Here is a 21,831-nt window from a genome sequence, read left to right on the forward strand (position 1 = left end):
TTCTATACAGAGAATATGTAGGGTGTACATCAGGGAGCTAAAGAGGTTGGTGATACATATACTCAGTGGCATATGATGGCTTTTGAAGGAAATCCACCCGCCCAACGAATTAAATTCAAAATACTTACAACATCTTACAAAGCAATCCACAGCTTAGCCCCTAGCTACATCACCAGCCTCGTCTCAAAATACCAACCTAATCGCTCTCTTCGTTCCTCTCAAAACCTCCTGCTCTCTAGCTCCCTCGTCACCTCCTCCCATGCTCGCCTCCAGGACTTTTCCAGAGCCTCTCCAATCCTATGGAACTCTTACCCTTATCTGTCCGATTATCTCCTACTCTATTATCTTTTAGGCGATCTCTGAAAACCCTCCTTTTCAGAGAAGCCTATCCTACCAACACCTAACAAATGTACCTCCATTTTCTCCATCAACCCATCCCCCACGGTTATTGCCTTTTGTTTCACTTGACCCTCCCTTCTAGATTGTAAGCTCTAACGAGCAGGGCCCTCTAGTTCCTACTGTTTTGAACTGTATTGTAACTGTATTGTCTTCCCCCACATTGTAAAGCACTGTGCAATCCTGTATAATAATAATAATAATAATAATAATAATAATAATAATAATAATAATAAAAAGTATACACACTCACCTCTATCCTGTAGCTGTCCCATGTTGGCTCTAAGACTGAGAACTGAGCAAGAGCAGTGATGGTGCCAGAGGTGAGCCAGCTCTTAATCAGGCGACTGGGTGGATCAGGACAATATGGATGGGTTCCTTCTAGAGACTGGAGTGGCTCCATCATGTCAGCTAACAGATTCTAGATCACAGGAATACAAAAGTAAATGCACTCCTGTGATCCGGAAGAGTAGTATGACCAAAAAAGCTTTGGTTATGCTTCTCTTTGAAGTACAGAGTTGGTAGACTGTACTCCCTATGTGAATTTTAGGCCTTGGTATTTAATTTGAACTGAGTCTACCATGTATCCTAACAAAAGCATAGGCTCTCAATGTTTGTTTCAAACCAACCTTTTCTTTTGGATAGAATGGGGAGTGGTTGGAACGCTTGTCAGTTTTAATTGTCATCTGTGTTTCTGTTAGATAACATTTTATATGTGTTCTGATGACCATTTTAGCCCGGACTGAAAATATGGAAACTCACACATTTTTAGTTGGCACCAGAATGGCAATTTATGAAAAATCTATCAAAAGAAAAACCTTTTCTGGTGACGATGGTTGTAACCATAATCTATCCAAAAAGAAAAATAGGTTTGGCATTTAAAAATACTTTAACTGTCTTCTATTGAAAAGCCCAAAGTTAGCTATCTGCTGAAACCACCTGAGGGTGAATACTTGAAGAAAACTGAAGTGAAGCTATGATCCCTTTAACCACTTTACCACCGGAGGATTTTGCTGTCTTCCGTCCAGGCCACTTTTTGCGATTCGGCGCTGTGCGACTTTAACTGACAATTGCGCGGTCGTGCGACGCCGTACCCAAACGAAATTTACGTCCTTTTTTTCCCACAAACAGAGCTTTCTTTTGGTGGTATTTGATCACCTGTGCGATTTTTACTTTTTGCGCTATAAACAAAAAAAGAGCGTTTATTTTGAAAAAATAACAATATTTTTAACATTTTTTATATGAAATTCCCCCCAAAAAAGATGTAAAAACCAATTTTTTAAAAAATTTTTGGCCAATTTGTTTTCTGCTACCTATGTTTGGTAAAAAAAAATCGCAATAAGTGTATTTTGATTGGTTTGCGCAAAAGTTATTGCGTTTACTAACAAAGGGAAAGATTTCTGTCATTTTTTTTTTTTTTTTTAACGCGTAATGGCGGCGATCTGCGATTTTTTTTGTGGGACTGCGACATTGCGGCGGACAGATCGGACCCTTGACTGACATTTTTGACACTTTTGGGGGTACCAGTGACATTACTGCAGTAATCAGTGCTATATATATGCACTGTTACTGTAAAAATGACACTGGCAGGGAAGGGGTTAATTTTATTGGAGAGGGAGGGGTTAATGTATGCCTGGTGCTTACTGACGTGTAGGGGGGGAGGTGACTGTGTGAGTCATGGACAGATCGGATGTCCAGCTATGCTGAACAGTCCGATCTGTCACTCCCTGTCACTATGGAGATCCGTCCGCTTGTGTTTACACAGGCGGGCGGATCTCCACACTAGATCCCCGGCGATCGGGGCAGAGCAGCGGCGATCGCCGCTGCTCCTCCCCTGGCCCGACTCCCGCTGTGAATGAAAACAGAAGGGGGAGTGTCTGACGACGTTAATACTACGTCGTCAGACGATAACGAACCACTTTGCCGCAGTGGTACTACCGTACTCGGTCGGCAAGTGGTTAAATCCACAAAAGAGTGTTATAAAAAATAAGAACTTTTTAAATTTTATGTCAATACAAAAAACAGGTTTGCTTAACATTGCCATTATTAAATCAAATTTCTCCCAGTGTTTACTTAATTTGAAGTTGGTAAATGACAACTGAGGAGTGCAAGGTCCTTGACCTACTTAAGTTGGCTTATGATGAACACACACGTAAATCACATATAATCCTTTTTTTGCTTGTGGTGATAAACTGACTGCAGTAACTGTGCAGTTGCTAACAGGTTTGAACAAATTTCAAATGACTGAAGCTCGACCACAAGACTATGTTCAATAAAACTTACCCAATAAAGCAGATGGACTATGAGTTTATAAAAAAAGTTCTCTAAAATGTGATATAGTAATCCCATAAGAACATTATCTACACAGAGTTGGCGTGCTTCACCTTCTTGTTACATTCATTTCCCCTACATATCTAAAGCATACTAGTAGGTTAATTGGTTTTACCAAAAATTTGATTATATGAGTGCTCCTGTGGTGTGCTAGTGGTATTACACTGTATGCTCCATTTGGGACTGGTTTTAATGGTTCAGAACTCTGTGAAGTCATGTACATTATGCCAGTGCTATAGAAATACATGATATCATTTTTTTGTTGAGAGAAAGTCCCAGCTAATAAGGGTTATCATGTTCCACCTAAACAGGATATGTGGAAAGTAATTGCTGAAAATTAAACAACTACAAATCCTCTATTTTTAGGGTTCCTCTATTGATCTCTTGTATATAACTGATGGCAAGATCTTTATTGACTGCTATTTAATGGTAGATTATTTGTTCATAAAAAAATCATGCTTGGAGTCCCACTGTATTTATTTTTACAATATATATATATATATATATATATATATATATATATATATATATAATTTATATATATAATTTATAATAATATAATTTTTACAATTATATATATATATATATATATAATCAGCATTAAAATGTTCAATTTCCAGAGACTTTTGTTCATTTATTATCGGTTCTTCATAACAAAAGTGACTTCAATATTGGATCTGTGAAAATATATATTTCTAGTGACTTTAAATAACTTCAATTACTATTCATAACACATTCCTGCATATGTTGTTCATTGCTATATTAATGCCCCAGAGGCACAACGGTCTAATATCTTAAGCTTAATAATTGCTTATAAAATAGTAATCACATTGGAAATACAGTAAATTGAGAAGGGATAGTTTTGGTGTTATAGGTCATTATCGTGAAAAACAGAATTGAGTAAAATTAATCGCCCTGAATTCATTGAATAGTTATTTAATATAGAAAAACATTTTTCACAATATTAGGAATTATAACTCAAGTGGCGATATGAACAAATTGTGCAGCAAAGATGAATTGCTTGTTCTAATAGAAAATACTGCTTCAACTACAAACTTGCAGTTAAAGTGCTTTACATTTACCCTCTTCCATGCAATGACATTATTGTAGCCAAAATAATTCCTATAGAAAGGTATGGTATGATAAGTATGTATGTGTGCGCTCTGTAAATCACATTTACCCACCTTTTATCATGATCTGTCTTTAATCCTTACACATATACTGAGTATGCAGCCAACAAAGAACTTTTATTATGTCTTGTTTCTATCTAATAAACCCATTGCATACAGAATCAAAGATCACTAGACACAAGCATATGGCTGCACCCAAACAGTGTCTTTTTTGGCACTTTATGTTGCATCTTTTATCCATAGCTAAAAGTAAATTATACCTGTTTTCTGCTGTCATCTAGAACAAGGTACATGTGCTAAAGGGGAATCCTAAATAATATACATATATATATATATATATATATATATATATATATATATATATATATATATATATATATATATATATATCTTTCATAAGATTTATAAGAAGTAATCCTCATTATACTGGAATTCTAAAGTAAAACACATGTGCATGTAATGTGATAGTGCATGTGATAGTTCCTGCTTTTGTATGTTTAAGCAACCAATCATGCGTAGGGGGTTTGAAAATATAGACATCCTTCTCATGATTGGATTTTCACATTATATTAATGGCTTATCGCAGGCTAGTCATTATGCCATGCTGCCACATGTTTATTTTGGGAGTGTGCTTAGGTCTGTGCTTCCAAATATTGAGGCCAAGTTAGTGATAGTGATAGTCATAGTAATCAAAAGTTGGTAGGACAGGCTCCTGATCACATGATGGACCATTCCAGTGATCACTTATTTGAGAAGCCCCCCTTGTATCGCTTTATCCTAAGAATGCGCATGAGAAGAATAGCATACATATAGGGGGATTTATCAACACTGGAGTAGATAGAATCTGGAGCAACCTATTGTCAGAATGTTTAGTTGAGCTTTGAAAATAAAGGATAGGAGCTAATTGGTTGCCATGCACAGGTGCTTAAGATTCTGGCTGCTCCGGTTTTAATAAATTCCTCTCATTTCAACTTTGTCGAGGCAATCCAGAAGAGGAAAAAAAGGATTTTAAAAGTATAATGAATAATAGTAGTAAAAAAATAATATTAATAAAAACATGAAATTAAATAATTAATTGAATACTACCAAGTGCATATTATCTGATAGAAATTATTTGGTGATTTGTATTCCGACTGCAACTGTCCTTTAACTATCCCCCAAACATTTTTATTTTACAAGTTTTCATCGGTGGAACTGATAATTATTAACAAACCAGCCAAATATATTATTTCATATCATTAAAGTATAAAGAAATCTGTGGGGGATATCAGAGAAACATAGTTGATAATTCCTTTTCTGCTGCATGATTACAGTGTACAAGATATAAGAAGCAGTGTAGCAAGGACGCACAGAAACGTAGTTCCTTTGACAATAACAGTACGGTGCCAGAACTTATTTATTTTGGAGGGTATTTCAGTTGTTTAGCTATGGATACATTGATGATTTTGTATAAAAGCCTTTATGTTGCTGGGTTTAATCATATAGTTTACATAGTTTGTGGATAATATATTTCATTAGTCACCCTGCATGTTGTCTGTTTTGTTCTTAAAGAAGGCACAGTGACTTTTTTTTAAAAGTTGGACTCCAGTCAAACAGTTGAATACACATTTCTATCTCTATTATAGGGCTTAAACATGTGTTTATGGGGCCATTTTTAAATCTGTTTGTTCATTATTGACACTAATCATACCTTTGCTTGATGTATAGCTAAGTGGCTGACATCACTGCCTATGCGTGTTAACTTAAGCTGGATACGCACTATACAACTTTTGTTGTTAGATTTCCTTTAGATTTACCTTCAACTATGTAATGCAAGGGCCTGCCTGACTGCGTACAAATTGAAAGTGTTTAGGTTTGACCTCATATTATATGGTTTTGGTAAATCTAAAGGAAAAAACCTAAAGAAAGTTGTATAGCATGTATCCAGCTTAAGTTAACACGAATAGGCAGAAGTGACACTAGCAGTTGGAGAGGTGGTTGAGCCACCTTTTTACAGTCCTTCCACGGTCCCCCTTAAGCTGCAAAGTCAGGGTTATACACATGCTGCCACAAAGCTGCAGCAAAAATTATTTCCCCCTCTGCCTCTGTCACAGAACAAGACCTATTCAATTAAATTCTCATTTGGCTAAAGAAAAAAAAAACAAACATAGGTATTTAGGAGGCTTCAGTATCACCTCCTGAATGCCTATCAGTTACCCCCTTGGCACTCTGAGAAAAGCATTCCACCTCCGATTGTTTGCAACAATCAAAATGCAAGTGTAAATGATCACTTATAAATCAAATAATTTGGTAATTTCCCATCCCCGGCCTGTGGATTGGATGAAGGAGTGTCACACTAACAAGGTCATCCTTCTACTCTTCCCAGTAAACTCCATGTTGCCTGAAACATGCTAGACAATTTCGTAGTTACATAGTTAGATAGTTAGTCTGGTTGAAAAAAGAGACTAAATCCATCTTATTCAACCAACAGAAAAAAATAATAAATAGAAAACCTCCAAATACACATTTCTATGCCCACACTGATCCAGAGGAAGGTAAAAACAAACTCTATCAAGCATTGTCCAATTTGCTCCAGTGGGGAACAAAAAAAATCTTCCTGATCCCCCAGAAGGCAATTAGATATTCCCTAAATCAGTGATGGCAAACCTTGGCACCTCAGATGTTTTGCAACTACATTTCCCAGGATGCTCATGCATTCTGCAGTGTGGTTGTGCATCATGGGAAATGTAGCTCCAAAACATCTGGGGGTGCCAAGGTTCGCTATCACTGCCCTAGATCAACTACATCGGGTGTGATTGCCTATAAATGTTAATATCCCATTATGTTTTATCAATTAGGAATGCATTGTTTTAAAACAATCTACTGAGCTGGCCAGGACTAGTTCTTGAGGGAGTCTATTCCACATTTACACAGCTCTTACTGTGAAGAAGCATTTCTGTATGTGGAGGTTACATCTCTTTTCCTGCAGATGTAAAGAGTGCCCCCTTGTCCTCTGTAATGACCTCTACACCAGGTTCACTATATGGACTACTTTTGTAGGAATACTTTTTAATCATATCCCCCTTTATTGCCTTTTCTCCAGAGAAAATAAATTCAGTTAATCTTTCCTCATTCTGGGTGGATTTTGGCTACTCCCGTCTTAGTAAATTCCCCTCAATATGTTTGCACTTTGCAAATGGCTGCTTTTTTAGTCTTGGTGGTAAAGTGAGATACCCATCATACACATATGATCTTGTTTAACCACTTCAACCCTGCTCACATTGCTGCTACTGCAGCAATGTGGCTCGTTATCGTCCAGCTACGTAGACCTACGTCGCTGGACTCCGCCCCTTGTGGGCGGCGCGCGCGCGCCGCCGGAGGCTCGCTCCCGCTGTGTTCAGTCACAGTGGGAGTCGGGCCAGGGGAGGAGCGGCGGCAATCGCCGCTGCTCTTCCCCGATCGTCGGGGAATCTAGTTACATTAACCCCTCCCTCTCCAATAAAATTAACCCCTTCCCTGCCAGTGTCATTTTTACAGTAACAGTGCATATATATAGCACTGATTACTGTAGAAATGTCACTGGTACCCCCAAAAGTGTCAAAAATGTCAGTCAAGGGTCCGATCTGTCCGCCGCAATGTCGCAGTCCCGCAAAAAAAATCGCAGATCTCCGCCATTACGCGTTAAAAAAAAAACACCAAAAATGACAGAAATCTTTCCCTTAGTTAGTAAACGCAATAAATTTTGCGCAAACCAATCAAAATACGCTTATTGTGATTTTTTTTTACCAAACATAGGTAGCAGAAAACAAATTGGCCAAAAATGTAAAAAAATTTTGATTTTTACTTTTTTGGGGGGGGGAATTTCATATAAAAAATTTTTAAAAATATTGTTATTTTTTCAAAATAAACGCTCTTTTTTTGTTTATAGCGCAAAAAGTAAAAATTGCACAGGTGATCAAATACCACCAAAAGAAAGCTCTGTTTGTGGGAAAAAAAGGACGTAAATTTCATTTGGGTACGGCGTCGCACGACCGCGCAATTGTCAGTTAAAGTCGCATAGTGCCGAATCGCAAAAAGTGGCCTGGACGTAAGACAGCAAAATCCTCCGGTGGTAAAGTGGTTAATAAAGCAGAGCAATGAAGCCTTGGTAATCCATTACCAACCAATCATGCTGTAAGTGATCACATAAGGCTAAGCTCAGATATACCTTGTATATATTTAGGTCCTGTGTGTTTAAAAAAAAAACTTGCTTTATCTTTGGGGAAGTTTTCAGTAAAACACATGTTCCACTAAGATGAATAAAAACACATGCAAAACTTTCTAAAACACATCGCAATTGCAATGTATGAGAAATGCAGAACTGTGAACGTAGCCTCTAATCTAGTTACGAGAAATGTAATACTGATTGATTACTGTGGGGTAATTAGCTTTACGCATTTGCTTTTTTTTTTGTACCGCCTTAATAATCTTGAGAGTGTAAGCTGGAGAAAGTTATGATGTATAGTAACACATAGAAATCAAATCAAATATCTCATCAAAAGCAGTCTAAGAGGATTTTGAAGTCTATTTACTAAAGGGAAAATAAATAAACTTGTCCAATAATTGGAAACAAGAATTTCCTTGATATTAACATTGGTTCAGATCACTTCAGTAAACAATGCCCTTTGGGTTACTGCGCAGCATTATTTATTAGGGGAAAAATATTTTAAAATGCTCATTTACTCAGCACTGAAGAATTCAAAGTGAAATATTTTTCCATGCAGGACATTAGCAGACTGGTTCTAGTGCTGAAACTGTAAGGCTGAGCCCAGAAAGCACTGTTTTCAAGCACACTCATCTGCAATGATGGCCCAACAATTAATGAAGGAGGGTAGCATGCACTAGCAAATAATCCGCAATAGTGACACATTGGGGTTGATTTACTAAAACTGTAGAGTGCAAAATCTGGCAGCTCTGCATAGAAACCAATCAGCTTCTAAACCTTATGGAATAAAAAAGAAACCAATCAGCTTCCATTTTTTTTTTTTGCTAAAGCTGAAAGCAGAGCTCCACTCAAAATAAGAAGCTCTGATGGTCTATTTTTTTTTTTTTTTTCAGGGGGGGGCTTGTACCTGATTTTGACTCCCACTTGCAGATAAGATCGCCGTGGTGTTCGGCCCCTTCTCCTTCCCCCTGCAGCCTTCTGAGACACACACAGGTCCCAGAAGTCTGCGGGACCATTCTCAAAGCGCAGTGTGACTTATGCATGTAACAGTAGGAAACCAGCTGTGGAAAATTATTAAGAACTCACGCAGTCCTACTGTGTGTAATATAATATAAGGTCCTGCACTGCTTTTTGGAGGAATGTCCCAAATCTTAAAGAGAACCACTCAACTAACTAGTCATAAATAGGCCTGTGCATAAACAGAATACATAACTGTGCCGACTTACTTATGGTCACTTACTCAAAAAAAAAATATATATATATATATATATATATATAGTATATATGAAGTATAGTATAAATAAATATATATAGTATAAATATATATATGAAGTAAAGCCATTAACGCCCCCAGATATGCTTGTTGAAGGGGTTAAAAAATGACTATAAATCCTTTATAGGTAGACCCCACAAATAATTGAATACCTTAATAATTTAAGACTAAATGTTCATATTGTTGTATAAACCCAGCTGCAACGGATTCCTTTTTAGGTGGCTAATATTTACATGTTAACTTTATTCTTTGTTAATACTTTTGCCTGTACTATATATAAAAGAAAAAAAATGATAGAAACTACCTTTCCTGGAGAATATACTGCTGTAGGCTTCTTCCAATGTTGGACACATTGACCAAAATCATAGCGCTCTATCTGAACGCTGATCCTCCCCTTCAACCGCTTAAGGACCGCCCAATAGCACATTTACTGCTACAGGGCGGCCCTCCTCTGGGAGCAGGGCACTGGATATCCGCCGGCACCTGCTGATTGTCAGGCAGAGACACAGAATGGAGATCTGCCTATGTAAACAAGGCAGATCTCCATTCTGACAGGGAGGAAGGGATGGATTTCGTGTCCCTGCAAAGCAGGGAATAAAATCCATCACTCCCCTTAGTAAAAGCAGCACACAGCGTAAATTATAACACCGGCCAGATGCAGGGTTAACCCTTAGAGCTCCCTAGATGTTTAACCCCTTCCCAGATAGTGTCATTAGTACAGTGACAGTGCATATTTTTAGCACTGATCACTGTATTAGTGTCACTGGTTCCCACAAAAGCATCAGTTAGTGTCTGATTGTCCACTACAATATCACAGAACCTCTATAAGTCGTTGATTGCTTTTATAACTAGTGTAAAAAAAGATAAAGAAAAATTGCAGTATATATATATACCATAGTTTGTAGACGCTATAACTTTTGCACAAACCTAGCAATATACCCTTATTGGGATTTTTTTTACCAAAAATATGTAGCAGAATATGTATTGACCTAAATATATAAAGACATTTGTTTTTTAAAAAAAAATTTGCTGGATATGTTTTATAGCAGAAAGTAAAAAATTTTTTTTTTTTTTTTTTTTTTTTTTCAAAATCGTCAGTGTTTTTTTGTTTATGTTGCAAAAAAATATCAAATGCAGTAGTGATCAAATACCACCAAAAGAAAGCTCTGTTTGTGGGAAAAAAATTATATAAGTTTTATCTGGGTACAGCGTTGCATGACCGTGCAATTGTCAGTTAAATTAATGCAGTGCCGTATCCCAAAAAATAGCCTGGTCAGGAAGGGGAGTAAATCTTCCAAAGGTCAAGTGGTTAATAGAGTTTAAATGACCAAATCCCAAGGCATCACAGGTTTTGCAAGCAGCATTGGTGGGAGCCTGTAGCAGCATTTACTCCTGGAAAGGAAACTATTTCAGGTCTTTTATTATTACCTCCTTCTTTCTTCATCATACACTATTGGCAGGCATTCGTGTAAAAGCCCTATAATTAGGGGAACAAAAGCAATGAAATGAACAACACCCTAGTACAGTGATGGCAAACCTTGGCACCCCAGATGTTTTGGAACCAGATTTTCCATGATACTCATGCACTCTGCAGTGTATTTGAGCATCATGGGAAATTTAGTTCTAAAACATCTGGGGTGCCAAGGTTCGCCATCACTGCCCTAGTAATATTGTAGTCAAGTATTACTATAAATGGGTGAAGCCTGAACATGCACAATAAAGGAGTACACCTTGATAACGGAAATCCATAGTAACCTGTCAGATATAATCTGTAAGCTGACAGAAAATTAAACCTGCTAAGTTACTCTTTGCACTTAATAATGCATTACATTACATTAGTTCCAATAAAAACATTACAATACATGATAAACACAGGCTTTTCTCCCAGTTATTGCATCATCCCAGTAGTTGATTTTAACCCACAACAGTAAAATCAGTGTGTATATGCAGTAAAGCATGCTTGTTATAATTACTGTGGACCCTAAGGGGTTGACACTCTGCATTGTGTAAAAAGGCTGTTTGATCCGGTCTTCTCTGATTCTCCCCTCCTTCATCTGATCCCTAATAATTTCCTGATAACACAGAGTCTATGGGGTCAGCCTGCACATGCTCAGTTTGGTGTTTATTGCTAGAGACTTTTTTTTCTTGGGAGAGTGCATGTGATCAGCACAGGGCCAATCAGTACACTCCAGACAGAAAGTCAGGGGTCCTGCAGCCTTATAGGACAGTCAGTGGAGAATAAAAACTCCTCCCACAAGCTTTAACCAGACACTGATAGAAGTCACAAGATATACTGCTGATGTGAAAAGGTATTTAGTAGTTTATAATTACTACTGCATTTCCATGTTCTGTGTACTGTGGCAGACCAGGTATCGTGAATGCAAGCTCCTTTCCTGGATTTAGTAACACTTTAAAGTGATACTAAAGTCTCAATGTTTTTATGCTAAAAATAACAAACATGTTATAATTACCTCCTCTGTGCAGTTGGTTTTGCACAAAGCTGCTTGCAACCAGGTCCCTCTTTGGTGTTCCTGGCCCCTCCCTCTTGTTGAGTGCTCCCACAGAAATTAGCTTGCCATGGGGGCACCTGAGCCGAGCCACTGCTCTATGTATCCATTCAGACATGGAGCCGTGGCCTGGCCCTGCCCCCTTTCTCTCCTCATTGGCTCACTGGCTTTGATTGATAGCAGTGGGAGCCAGTGGCACCACGCTGCTGTCTCAGCCAATAAGGAGGGGAGTCCTGGGCACCCGAGTCTCTCGTGCAACATTGCTGGATCCAGATGGACCTCAGGTAAGGGGGGGGGGGGAGCTGCACACTGAAGGTTTTTTATCTTAATGCATAGAATGCATTAAGATAAAAGCCTTCTTTTCTTTAAAATCACTTTAAGTGGAGCAGTTTTATGATGAAATGACTGATAAACGTATAAAAAAATGTGAATAGAAATTTTGCTTATTACTGTACATTTCCACTTCTGTACATATTAACGTTCAGGCATGTCAAAAAATCTCCTTCTGCTTTATCTGTCATAGCAGGGTATCAGCCATTCTTTTAGATTTCATTTTTGTATTCAGATCTCATGCTTCAAAGGCTTGTGATTTCCTAGTCTTTGATCAGCTTTCTCCCCCTTGGCTCGTATTCTGTCATTTGTTGCCATTTTGACCTCTCGCCGTCCAGTTTTGTCTATGATGCTCCCAGTAAAATGTTGTTGCTGTATAACTTGTAGAGGATTGAGTATACTGCTGTACTCCCGCCTTGGCCTTTAGAGATTATCTTGTGATTGCAATGCGTTTTGCCTGTTCTATAACAGGAAATCATAGTGGATATAATGGCATGTCAGAGTATAGCCACCACAGCTGTAAACAACCCACTGCACCTGTTTACAATCCAGCATGCCTCTGGCACCCCTGAAGCTTCTTCACCCTGTCATTGCATGGTCATTAGGGAGCAATCTCTCCGCTCTTTACAGGTCATTACCGCCATGCCAACATCCTTCTGCAATATCGCACTATTGTAGTGGTGTCAATATTTCAAGCTACTACTAGAGGTAAACACATTACTAGTAGAGAGGTATGCCTGATATTGTACTCCAGAGACCATTGCCCCGGGTTATGAACACTAGAAAGAAATCACTGATCTATCACTGCATCATGATGAGCAGAATTACTAATATTGCAAAAAGTAACCTGCTCACAGCTCTACAAAAGTAAACTAAATGGCATGCTAATACAATTTTTTTTTTTGCTATGTTAACCTCCCTGGCGGTATGATTCTTTTGGATTTTAGGTGCTGAAAGCGGTACCATTATTTTGCATGTCATTCTTGTGAATGAGCAGCCCAAACCAACTGTATACATTTATTATATATACGTATGTATATATATATATATATATATATAAAATGTATACAGTTGGTTTGGGCTGCTCATTCACATGCATTGCGTATATATATATATATATATATATATATATATATGTATATATTTATATATATATATATGTATATTTATATATATATATATATACTATATATATATATATATTTACATAAAAAGTACAGTAAACCTGCAGGAAAGGGCACTGGGGGGCAATGTAATGTGAATTTATTTTATTTTGAATGGTATCAGTGTGTTTGGTGTGTTTTTACATTTGAATTTGCCGCCGGTTCCAACCCCCCTGCGAACGTCACGTCGCAGGAGACCGAAGCTGGGGCACGGAGACGATCGGGAGGAAGATCCGCCGCGAGACACCGCTGAGACACATCGCTGGATCCCAGTGACAAGGTAAGTAACCCTGCTTACAGGATCCAGCGATGCTTCTGGCGGTACCCCGAGTGTGGCTCGGGGTTACCGCTTTTGGCTCTGAAATTCAACCCCGAGCCATGCTCGGGAATACCACTAAGAAGGTTAAGGTCTTCAAATAATACAATTAATGTAGGCTTGATTTACTTAAACTGGAGAGTGCAAAATCTGGTGCAGCTGTGCATGGTAGTCAATCAGCTTCTAACTTCAGCTTGTTCAATTAAACTGTCACAAAAAAAGAAAAACTGGAAGCTGATTGGTTACCATGCACAGCTGCGCCAGATTTTGCACTACCCAGTTTTAGTAAATCAAGCCCTTTGTGTTCTTCACTGGCAGCTAAAATGTTTTTTTTATGTTTTGCCATTGCATTTGGATGCATTGCGGTTGATTTAATCAAGGGAAAAAGACTGTGACTTTTTGCAAAGTGCAGTTGCACTCTGTAAGAGCAGTTGCTCCAGAGCTTATCCCTCTGCGTTTTTTTATTTTTGCGCAATTAACAAAAAAAAAAGCAACAGTTTTGAAAAAAAAATAAAAATAAAAAAATAATATTTTTTACTTTCTGCAATAAAACATATCCAATAAAAATGTAAAAAATCAAATGTCTACATCAATTTATGGCAATATGTATTCTGCTACAAATTTTTGATAAAGAAAATCCCAATAAGCGTATATTGATTGGTTTGCTCAAATGTTATCGCGTCTACAAACTATTGGATATTTGTATGGCATTTTATTTTATTTAATCATTTTTTTTACTAGTAATGACGTCGATCAGCAATTTTTAGTGGGAAATGCAACATTGCAGCGGCCAAATCTAACACCTAACTGACACTTTTTTGGGGACCAGTGGCATTACTACAGTGATCAGTGCTAACAGTATGCACTGTTACTGTACTAATGACACTGACAGGGAAGGGGTTAACACCAGGGGCAATCAAAGGGTTAAATGTGTCCCTAGGGGGTGCTTGCTAACTGTGTGGGGGTTGCTCTGACTAGAGGAAGACAGAGATTCGTGTTCCTGTTTAGCATGAACATAACATCTCTATCTTCTCCCCTGACAGACTGGTAATCTGCCTTGTTTACATAGGCAGACAGCCTTTCTGCCTCTCTTGGGATCGATCAGTGGGTCCTGTCGGACATCAGGTCAGCCGGACCTGCTGATTGGCTCCCGCTGTGTCCAATCCCATGCACCTCAGATGCGACGTAAAGGGACGTTGTTCTGCGCAGCCTGGCCACAGTAAATGTGCAGTGGGCGGATTTGTTTTTCTGCCTATCCAGTCTTAAAATTTGCATACTTCTGCTATACATTACATCCCTGTTTGGCAGGGGAACTGACTTGATTAGTCTGTGCTGCAGTTAGGTAACACTTATGGGTCATTTCCCTTACCCAGCATGTAAAAGGAGAATCAGCACATCTCCCTGTCACTCTGCTCTCTCCTCCTATCAATTTGTTAACTTAAGTATGGCATCACAACAGACTGGCTCCTAGTCTTCTCCCTCCTTCTTGCAGTCTAAGCTCTGCTGTACAGATTGAAATAGGTTGATACCAAGTCAAAATTCAGGTATTAACAATGCTTTCACTAAAAATGCATTTAATGTTGTATTCATAAGTATTGAGCTGCATTCATTTGTATATTTTATACCTGCTTTGAGTTCACCTTTATGTGATGTGGGGCAGGTTAGATCACCTTTCAGGTATACTTTGCTGTTCTGCAGGAAGCATGGTTAGGAAGCCAAGCTCTTTGCTGTCACAGACTTTAAGCTTAATACATTTTGAAAAAGCACAAAAATGAAGGGATGCTCTCTAAAATGAGGGGACATCCACCATTAGACTGTCCCTATTTGAAGATTTCCCCTCATCACCCATTATTATTTATTTATTACAGGTACTTATATAGCTATGATAATTAATACAGTGCTTTATGTACAGTATATATTATACATTCACATCAGTCCCTGCCCTCGAGAAGCTTACAATTTAAGGTCCCAAACTCATATACTGTATATATATATATATATATACACATATACATACTGTATATTGGGGCCAATTTAGAAAGAAGCTAACTAACTTACCAGAATGTCTTTGGAGTGTGGGAGGAAATTGGAGTACCCAGAGGAAACCCACACAGGCACACAGAGAACATGCAAACGCCATATAGGTAGTGTCATGGTTGTGATTCAAACCGGTGACCCTAGTGCTGCCAGGCAGAAGTGCTAAGGGCTATGAGTATTAAGTGTAGAAATTGGATGTTTCAGTGACAAAAAGGGTTATAAACCGCATTAGAAACCTGATAGAAGATCTGACCCTTCAAAATTCTAAACTAAAAAGAAATTTAGACAGTAGATACACTTTAACATGGCTGGTATGAAAAAAAAAATCCCTAGAAGTACTTTACTTTAGCTGCAAGGTATTTGCTCAAAATTAGGATTGTGCTACTATAACCTAAAACCTAATCATAAACCAAACCTTCTATCAACCAACTATATGATGTACAAGCACAGCCGGGAAGGGAATTACTGGATATCCATTCATATTTGCATTGACCCAACGCAACTAATTTACACTTTTATCCTCTTTCCGTCATTTTTCCAGTGAAAATAAAAATCTAATAACAATACAAAAATGTCTTATTAAGAATAGTTTAACTGCTTGCCAACCAGCCGCTGTAGTTTTACTGTGGCAGGTTGCCTCTGTCCCGCGAAACGTTAGCGGGGGTGCGCGAGCACCCATTGGCCACAAGGTGAGCCAATTAGCAGATTGTCAGTTAAAGCAATGCAGTGCCTTATCGCAAAAAATGGCCTGTTCATTAAGGGAGTAAATCCTTCCTTCCAAAAGTGGTTCAAAATGAGACTAATTGTACTTAACTTGTGTTTTTTCAGTTAATTTGCATTTCGTTAGGGGATTCCATATTAGTATGTGTCATACACAGTTGATGTGATACATGTAATTGTTGCATTATTGTAAGTTATTGTGGACCAGTGAAGATAGAAAAAGAGAAATGGAGGGGGAACTATTGCTGACTTGTTTTTAAATGCTGCAGGTATCGGGGCTGTAATCCTAGAGTCACTACCTAGTACATAAATCATTAGTAAGACCTCATATGGAATATGCAGTTCAGTTTTGGGCACCAGTTCTCAAAAAGGATATCGGGGAACTGGAGAAAGTGCAGAGAAGGGCAACCAAACTGATAAGAGGCATGGAGGAGCTCAGCTATGAGGAAAGATTAGAGGAACTGAATTTATAAGGTTGGGATATGATCAACAAATATAACAACATAAGGGGTCCATATAGTGAACTTGGTGTTGAGTTATTCACTTTAAGGTTATCACAGAGGACAAGGCGCTCTTTGTATATGGAGGAAAAAAAGATTAAACCTCCAAATACGGAAAGGCTTCTTCACAGTAAGAGCTCTGGCAATGTGGAATAGACTCCCTCAACAGCTCGTTACTTTAAAAAAAAACTGGATTCTTTCTTAAATGTACATAATATAACTGGGTACTAACATTTATAGGTAAAGTTGATCCAGGGAATATCTGATTGCCTCTTGGGCGATCAGGAAGGATTTTTTTTTCTCCGCTGGAGCAAATTGGAATATGATTTTTTTTTGTCTTCCTCTGTGGGTATAGGATTGTGGAGTTGATTTACTTATACTAAGAGTGCAAAATCTGGTGCAGCTCTCCAAAGAAATCAATCTACTTCCAGTTTTCTTGTCAAAGCTTAATTGAACAAGCTGTAGTTAGAAGCCGATTGGCTGCCATGCACAGCTGCACCAGATTTTCCAGTTTTAGCGAATCTAACCCTGTGTATATGGAGGTTTTCTATTTGGGTTAACGTGCTTTTTTTTCTGTTAGTTGAACTGGACGAACTTGTGTCTTTTTTTCAACCAGACTAACTATGTAACTATATGTAACATCATCAACCTAGAACAAATATGAGGGATGAGTGCAGACTTTACTAGCTGCAAGCACATTCCAGATCAATGACTCAGTAGGTCACGCAGCCAGGATCAGGATGACCACCCAAGTCAGCACATTTTAAAAACAAGCTGCCATACGTCTATCCTTAAGGTATGGTAGCCGGAATTAGACAAGAAAGAGAATGAGGATCACAGTAAAGTAGGCGAAATATCAAGCATTATGCCAGTTCTGCATTAATTATGATTTTGCAGATCCCCAGATAAAAGCAGTTCATTGTGTTTGTTGAGAGGTATCTCTTTGGCAGTGTTAGGTCAAATGATGTGTGGTGTTTAAACTAACAGCAGCCATACAGTTATTTATGTCCTCACAGACAAAGATTAGATTAGTATGTTTGTTTCATAAACGGGTTAAGAAATCAACTCTGTCCTCCATATGTCTGGCAAACACCCATCTCCCTGATGAGCTCTGGCCAAGTTCTGGATGCGTAGTGAGTCTGCATTCAGCAAAGAGCCTGGGTGTGAATACTAAGCAGGAAAATACTCTTCCCTAACCCCCATTAGAAGCAGTGACACATGCTCCCCCCTCTACCACTCTGCACGATGCACAGATCTTACTATGCTAGAATTCACAACCTGACTGTTAAAGAAACCATCAGAGCACTGAGTACCAAGTGATCTCTCCTCTGAACATTTCTAGCAGTTCTCAGAGATGCTTTAGTGATTTTCTCAGCTTGTCTTATTTTTTCCCTGTTCCTTCAGCTCTGCAATTCGATGCAATCATGCCGAATAGCTGTGGCAAAGTCGCTGATATATATATATATATATATATATATACAGTATACATATATATATATATATCTATATATATATATATATATATATATACACATATATGTATACATACAGTATATATATATATATATATATATATATATATATATATATATATATATATATATATATAAAAAACAGTGCCCTAATTTAGATGCGCTACAATTTTCCTTTTTTTGCCTGAATATTTTGTTTTTTGTGGTACTTTGTTTCAAATCACTATGAAATTATATTTATGTTTTTTAGTGGTTATGTTGGAAAGAAAATCTTAAGCCCAAAAAATGAAATACGGAACTGCTTTGTGGTGTGATATTTGAAATGCACCTACTTCTACCGTGTCTGTTCTATCTCTAAGGGTGATGATTGTAATAAATAACATATTTCCTGGAGCAAAAGTCTATGCTGTGATTGCAGCAAATATTATGGGGATTAAACATTTATATTAACAGCATTTCATTAAAAAGAATGTCACTTGACTTTATGGACTTTTAAAAATTAAAAATTAAAATGCCAGTGTATGACTTGTTTTTCAGTAAAATTAGGAATTAGTAGAGAGATAGATAGTTAGATAGATAGATAGATAGATAGATAGATAGATAGATAGATAGATAGATAGATAGATAGATAGATAGATAGATAGATAGATAGATAGATAGATAGATAGAACAATCTATTAAAGGAGAGGCTTCTCAATAGAGATGGGCTCGGGCGTGTTCGGAATCCTAGTCCCAATCCACCCGCCAGATTCCGCCAGGAAGCCGACACTGTACACCACAAATCTCAGGCAGTGAGACGTTTCCAGGTCTGTGCAGCTGCGGACTGGAAAATTAGGACTAGCATCCCGAACACGCCTGAGCACATCTCTAATTCTCAACTGACTTTTTAAGAATTAAATTAAAAATATGTTTTACCCATATAAGACATTTTTTTTTTTTAAGTACAGGGAACAGACCCATGCCATGCTAAATATTAACTTGATAGGTCTTGCCTTGCTTTTTACCTGTTTCCTGACCTTCAGTTTTTCTTTTTCAGCATCCTGCAAAGTGCTCCCCACAATCCATCCAACAGCCCTTCCACCACCTCCATCTGCTTTACTGCCAGTGAGCTACCGCCTCTCCAATACCCGCTTAGCCTTCTTTTTACGAGAAGATGGTCCTCTACCAACATGGAATTCAAGTATGCCCCTTCTACAACGGTCAGAGCCTTTTGTGGTGTTTCAGACAAAGGATTTACCGATTCTGAATGTCACATTGGGACCTTTTGCTTCTGGACAAGTTTTGCCAAAGGAACTTCTTCAACCTTCTAGCATCTTGGAGGTTCCTGACAGATTAACTGTAAACTGGAAAATGAGAGCTTATATAATTCGTACAAGGGTGCCTGTCACCCAACCAGTGGTACAGGTGCTCTTTTATGTAGCTGGCCGGGATTGGGATGATTTTGGTGTCACAGAACATCTTCCCTGTGTTCGGTTACATGTTTTCCGGGAAATGCAGGAACTCAAGAGTTCTTGCCGGTTACGGGGAAGTCTTGCTACTTGTCTTGCTCAGGCTGAACTCCCACAAAGCTGGTTTGGGTTACCAGCCGCACCCCTGGGAAGACGGAAAGCCTCACCTGATGCAGCAGACCTTAATGGAGAGAGTCAGCAAATAGAATTATTCTATACTTTACATGCAACAGACTTAAATGGAAATTGCCAAAATGAAGTAGGATCACGAAGAGGAGGGGAAGCGCCAACTCAGCATCCCCTTCTCCGCATTGGTAGTGTAAATCTGTATCAACCAATTCAGGTGCAGCAAATACAGGAACAGCATTTGGATACAAATATCTTCATAAGGCTACCAGATCGACCTCTAAGACCAGGAGAGATCCTTAGCATTTTGCTTTACTTGCAACCAAACTCCACTGTGGAGCACTTCACTCTCAGGTAATACTGCAGTCTAAATCAATTCAGTATGTATTGTTTCAAAGAAATTATGTTATTTATGTTAAAAATTTGTGATGTTCTAATGTAAATTGTGTGTTTTACACATACTGGCAGTAGAAAAAATGCACTTTAAAAAGCACATTGCATACTACCATTTTAAGCCTGGATAAACATTCTATATATGCAGCAAAATACACTTATAAAATAGTTATTTAGCACTACCCCCATAGGAGCCGCTTGAGTATTACCTAGATAGTCCTTACGTAACTGGCAGGCAGGCACAGTGTATTTTCTGCAGCCAGGAACAAACACATAGGGCCTAATTCACTATAGCACCTAGTCAGCAAGTGGGTGAACAAATGGTCACAAGCGACTAAAATCCATAGAAAACGACTAAAACGAGTCCGAAATGGTATTCATTATAGCACGCGGTGAATATTTACTCACAAAATCAAATTCACTACAGGTCACATAAATCAGTGACTATCTAAATCAGTAGTCTCGCTAGAAGCAGGTGAATTGCATTATGGCTAATGTGTAAGGTAAAGTCTATAGGCTTGGAAACATCTGTTTGTAAATGGATAGAAAATTGGTTAAAAGACAGTATTCAGAGAGTAGTGGTTAATGATTCTTACTCTGAATGGTCTAAGGTTATTGGTGGTGTACCCCAAGGTTCAGTGTTGGGACCCTTACTTTTTAATATCTTTATAAATGATATAGGGTCTGGGATTAAAAGTAGCATTTCAGTCTTTGCAGATGACACCAAGCTTAGCAGTGGAATAACTTCTTTACAGGATGTATCCAACTTACAAGCTGACCTCAATGCACTGTTTCATTGGGCAACTATGTGGCAAATGAGGTTTAATGTTGATAAATGCATGCATCATACATACCAGGGGGAGTAGAACTGGGGGAATCCATAGTGGAGAAAGATCTGGGTGTTCTGGTAGATCATACATTTAATAATAGCATGCAATGCCAAGCTGCGGTTTCCAAAGCAAGCAAAGTCCTTTCTTGTATTAAGAGAGGCATGGACTCCAGAGAGAGAGATATCATTTTGCCCCTGTATAAATCATTCATAAGACCTCATCTGGAACATGCAGTTCAGTTTTGGGCATCAGTTCTCAAAAAGGATATCGGGGAACTGGAGAAAGTGCAGAGAGGAGCAACCAAACTGATAAGAGGCATTGAGGAGCTCAGCTATGAGAAAAGATTAGAGGAACTGAATTTATTCTCTCTTGAGAGGAGGAGATTAAGGGGGGATATGATCAACATGTATAAATACATAAGGGGGTCAATATAGTGAACTTGGTGTTAAGTTATTCACTTTAAGGTCATCACAGAGGAAAAGGGGGGCACTCTTCATTTCCAAAAACTGAAAGGTTTTTTCACCATAAGAGCTATCAAAATGGGGAATAGACTCCCTTAAGAGGTGGTTCTGGCCAGCTCAGTAGATTGCTTTAAAAAGGCCTGGATTATTTCCTAGGAGTACAAAATAATATGTGGGTACTAATATCAATAGGTAAAGTTGATCCAGGGAATATC

The 21,831-nt window shown here is 38.3% G+C and overlaps 1 protein-coding gene across 2 annotated transcripts in view; it reads left to right on the top strand.

The window, feature by feature from the left end:
* TMEM132E (transmembrane protein 132E) overlaps positions 1-21,831 on the top strand; it is a 622,727-nt gene that overhangs the window by 460,016 nt on the left and 140,880 nt on the right. For both annotated transcript variants that reach the window (XM_082247158.1, XM_082247159.1), the window contains one exon: positions 19,395-20,286. In XM_082247158.1, coding sequence (XP_082103284.1) covers positions 19,395-20,286 — 892 coding nt within the window. The remainder of the gene's footprint in view (positions 1-19,394; positions 20,287-21,831) is intronic.

The sequence above is a fragment of the Pelophylax lessonae genome (assembly GCF_965119305.1).
Source record: "Pelophylax lessonae genome assembly, chromosome: 2".
In the NCBI taxonomy this organism is placed as follows: Eukaryota; Metazoa; Chordata; class Amphibia; order Anura; family Ranidae; genus Pelophylax; species Pelophylax lessonae.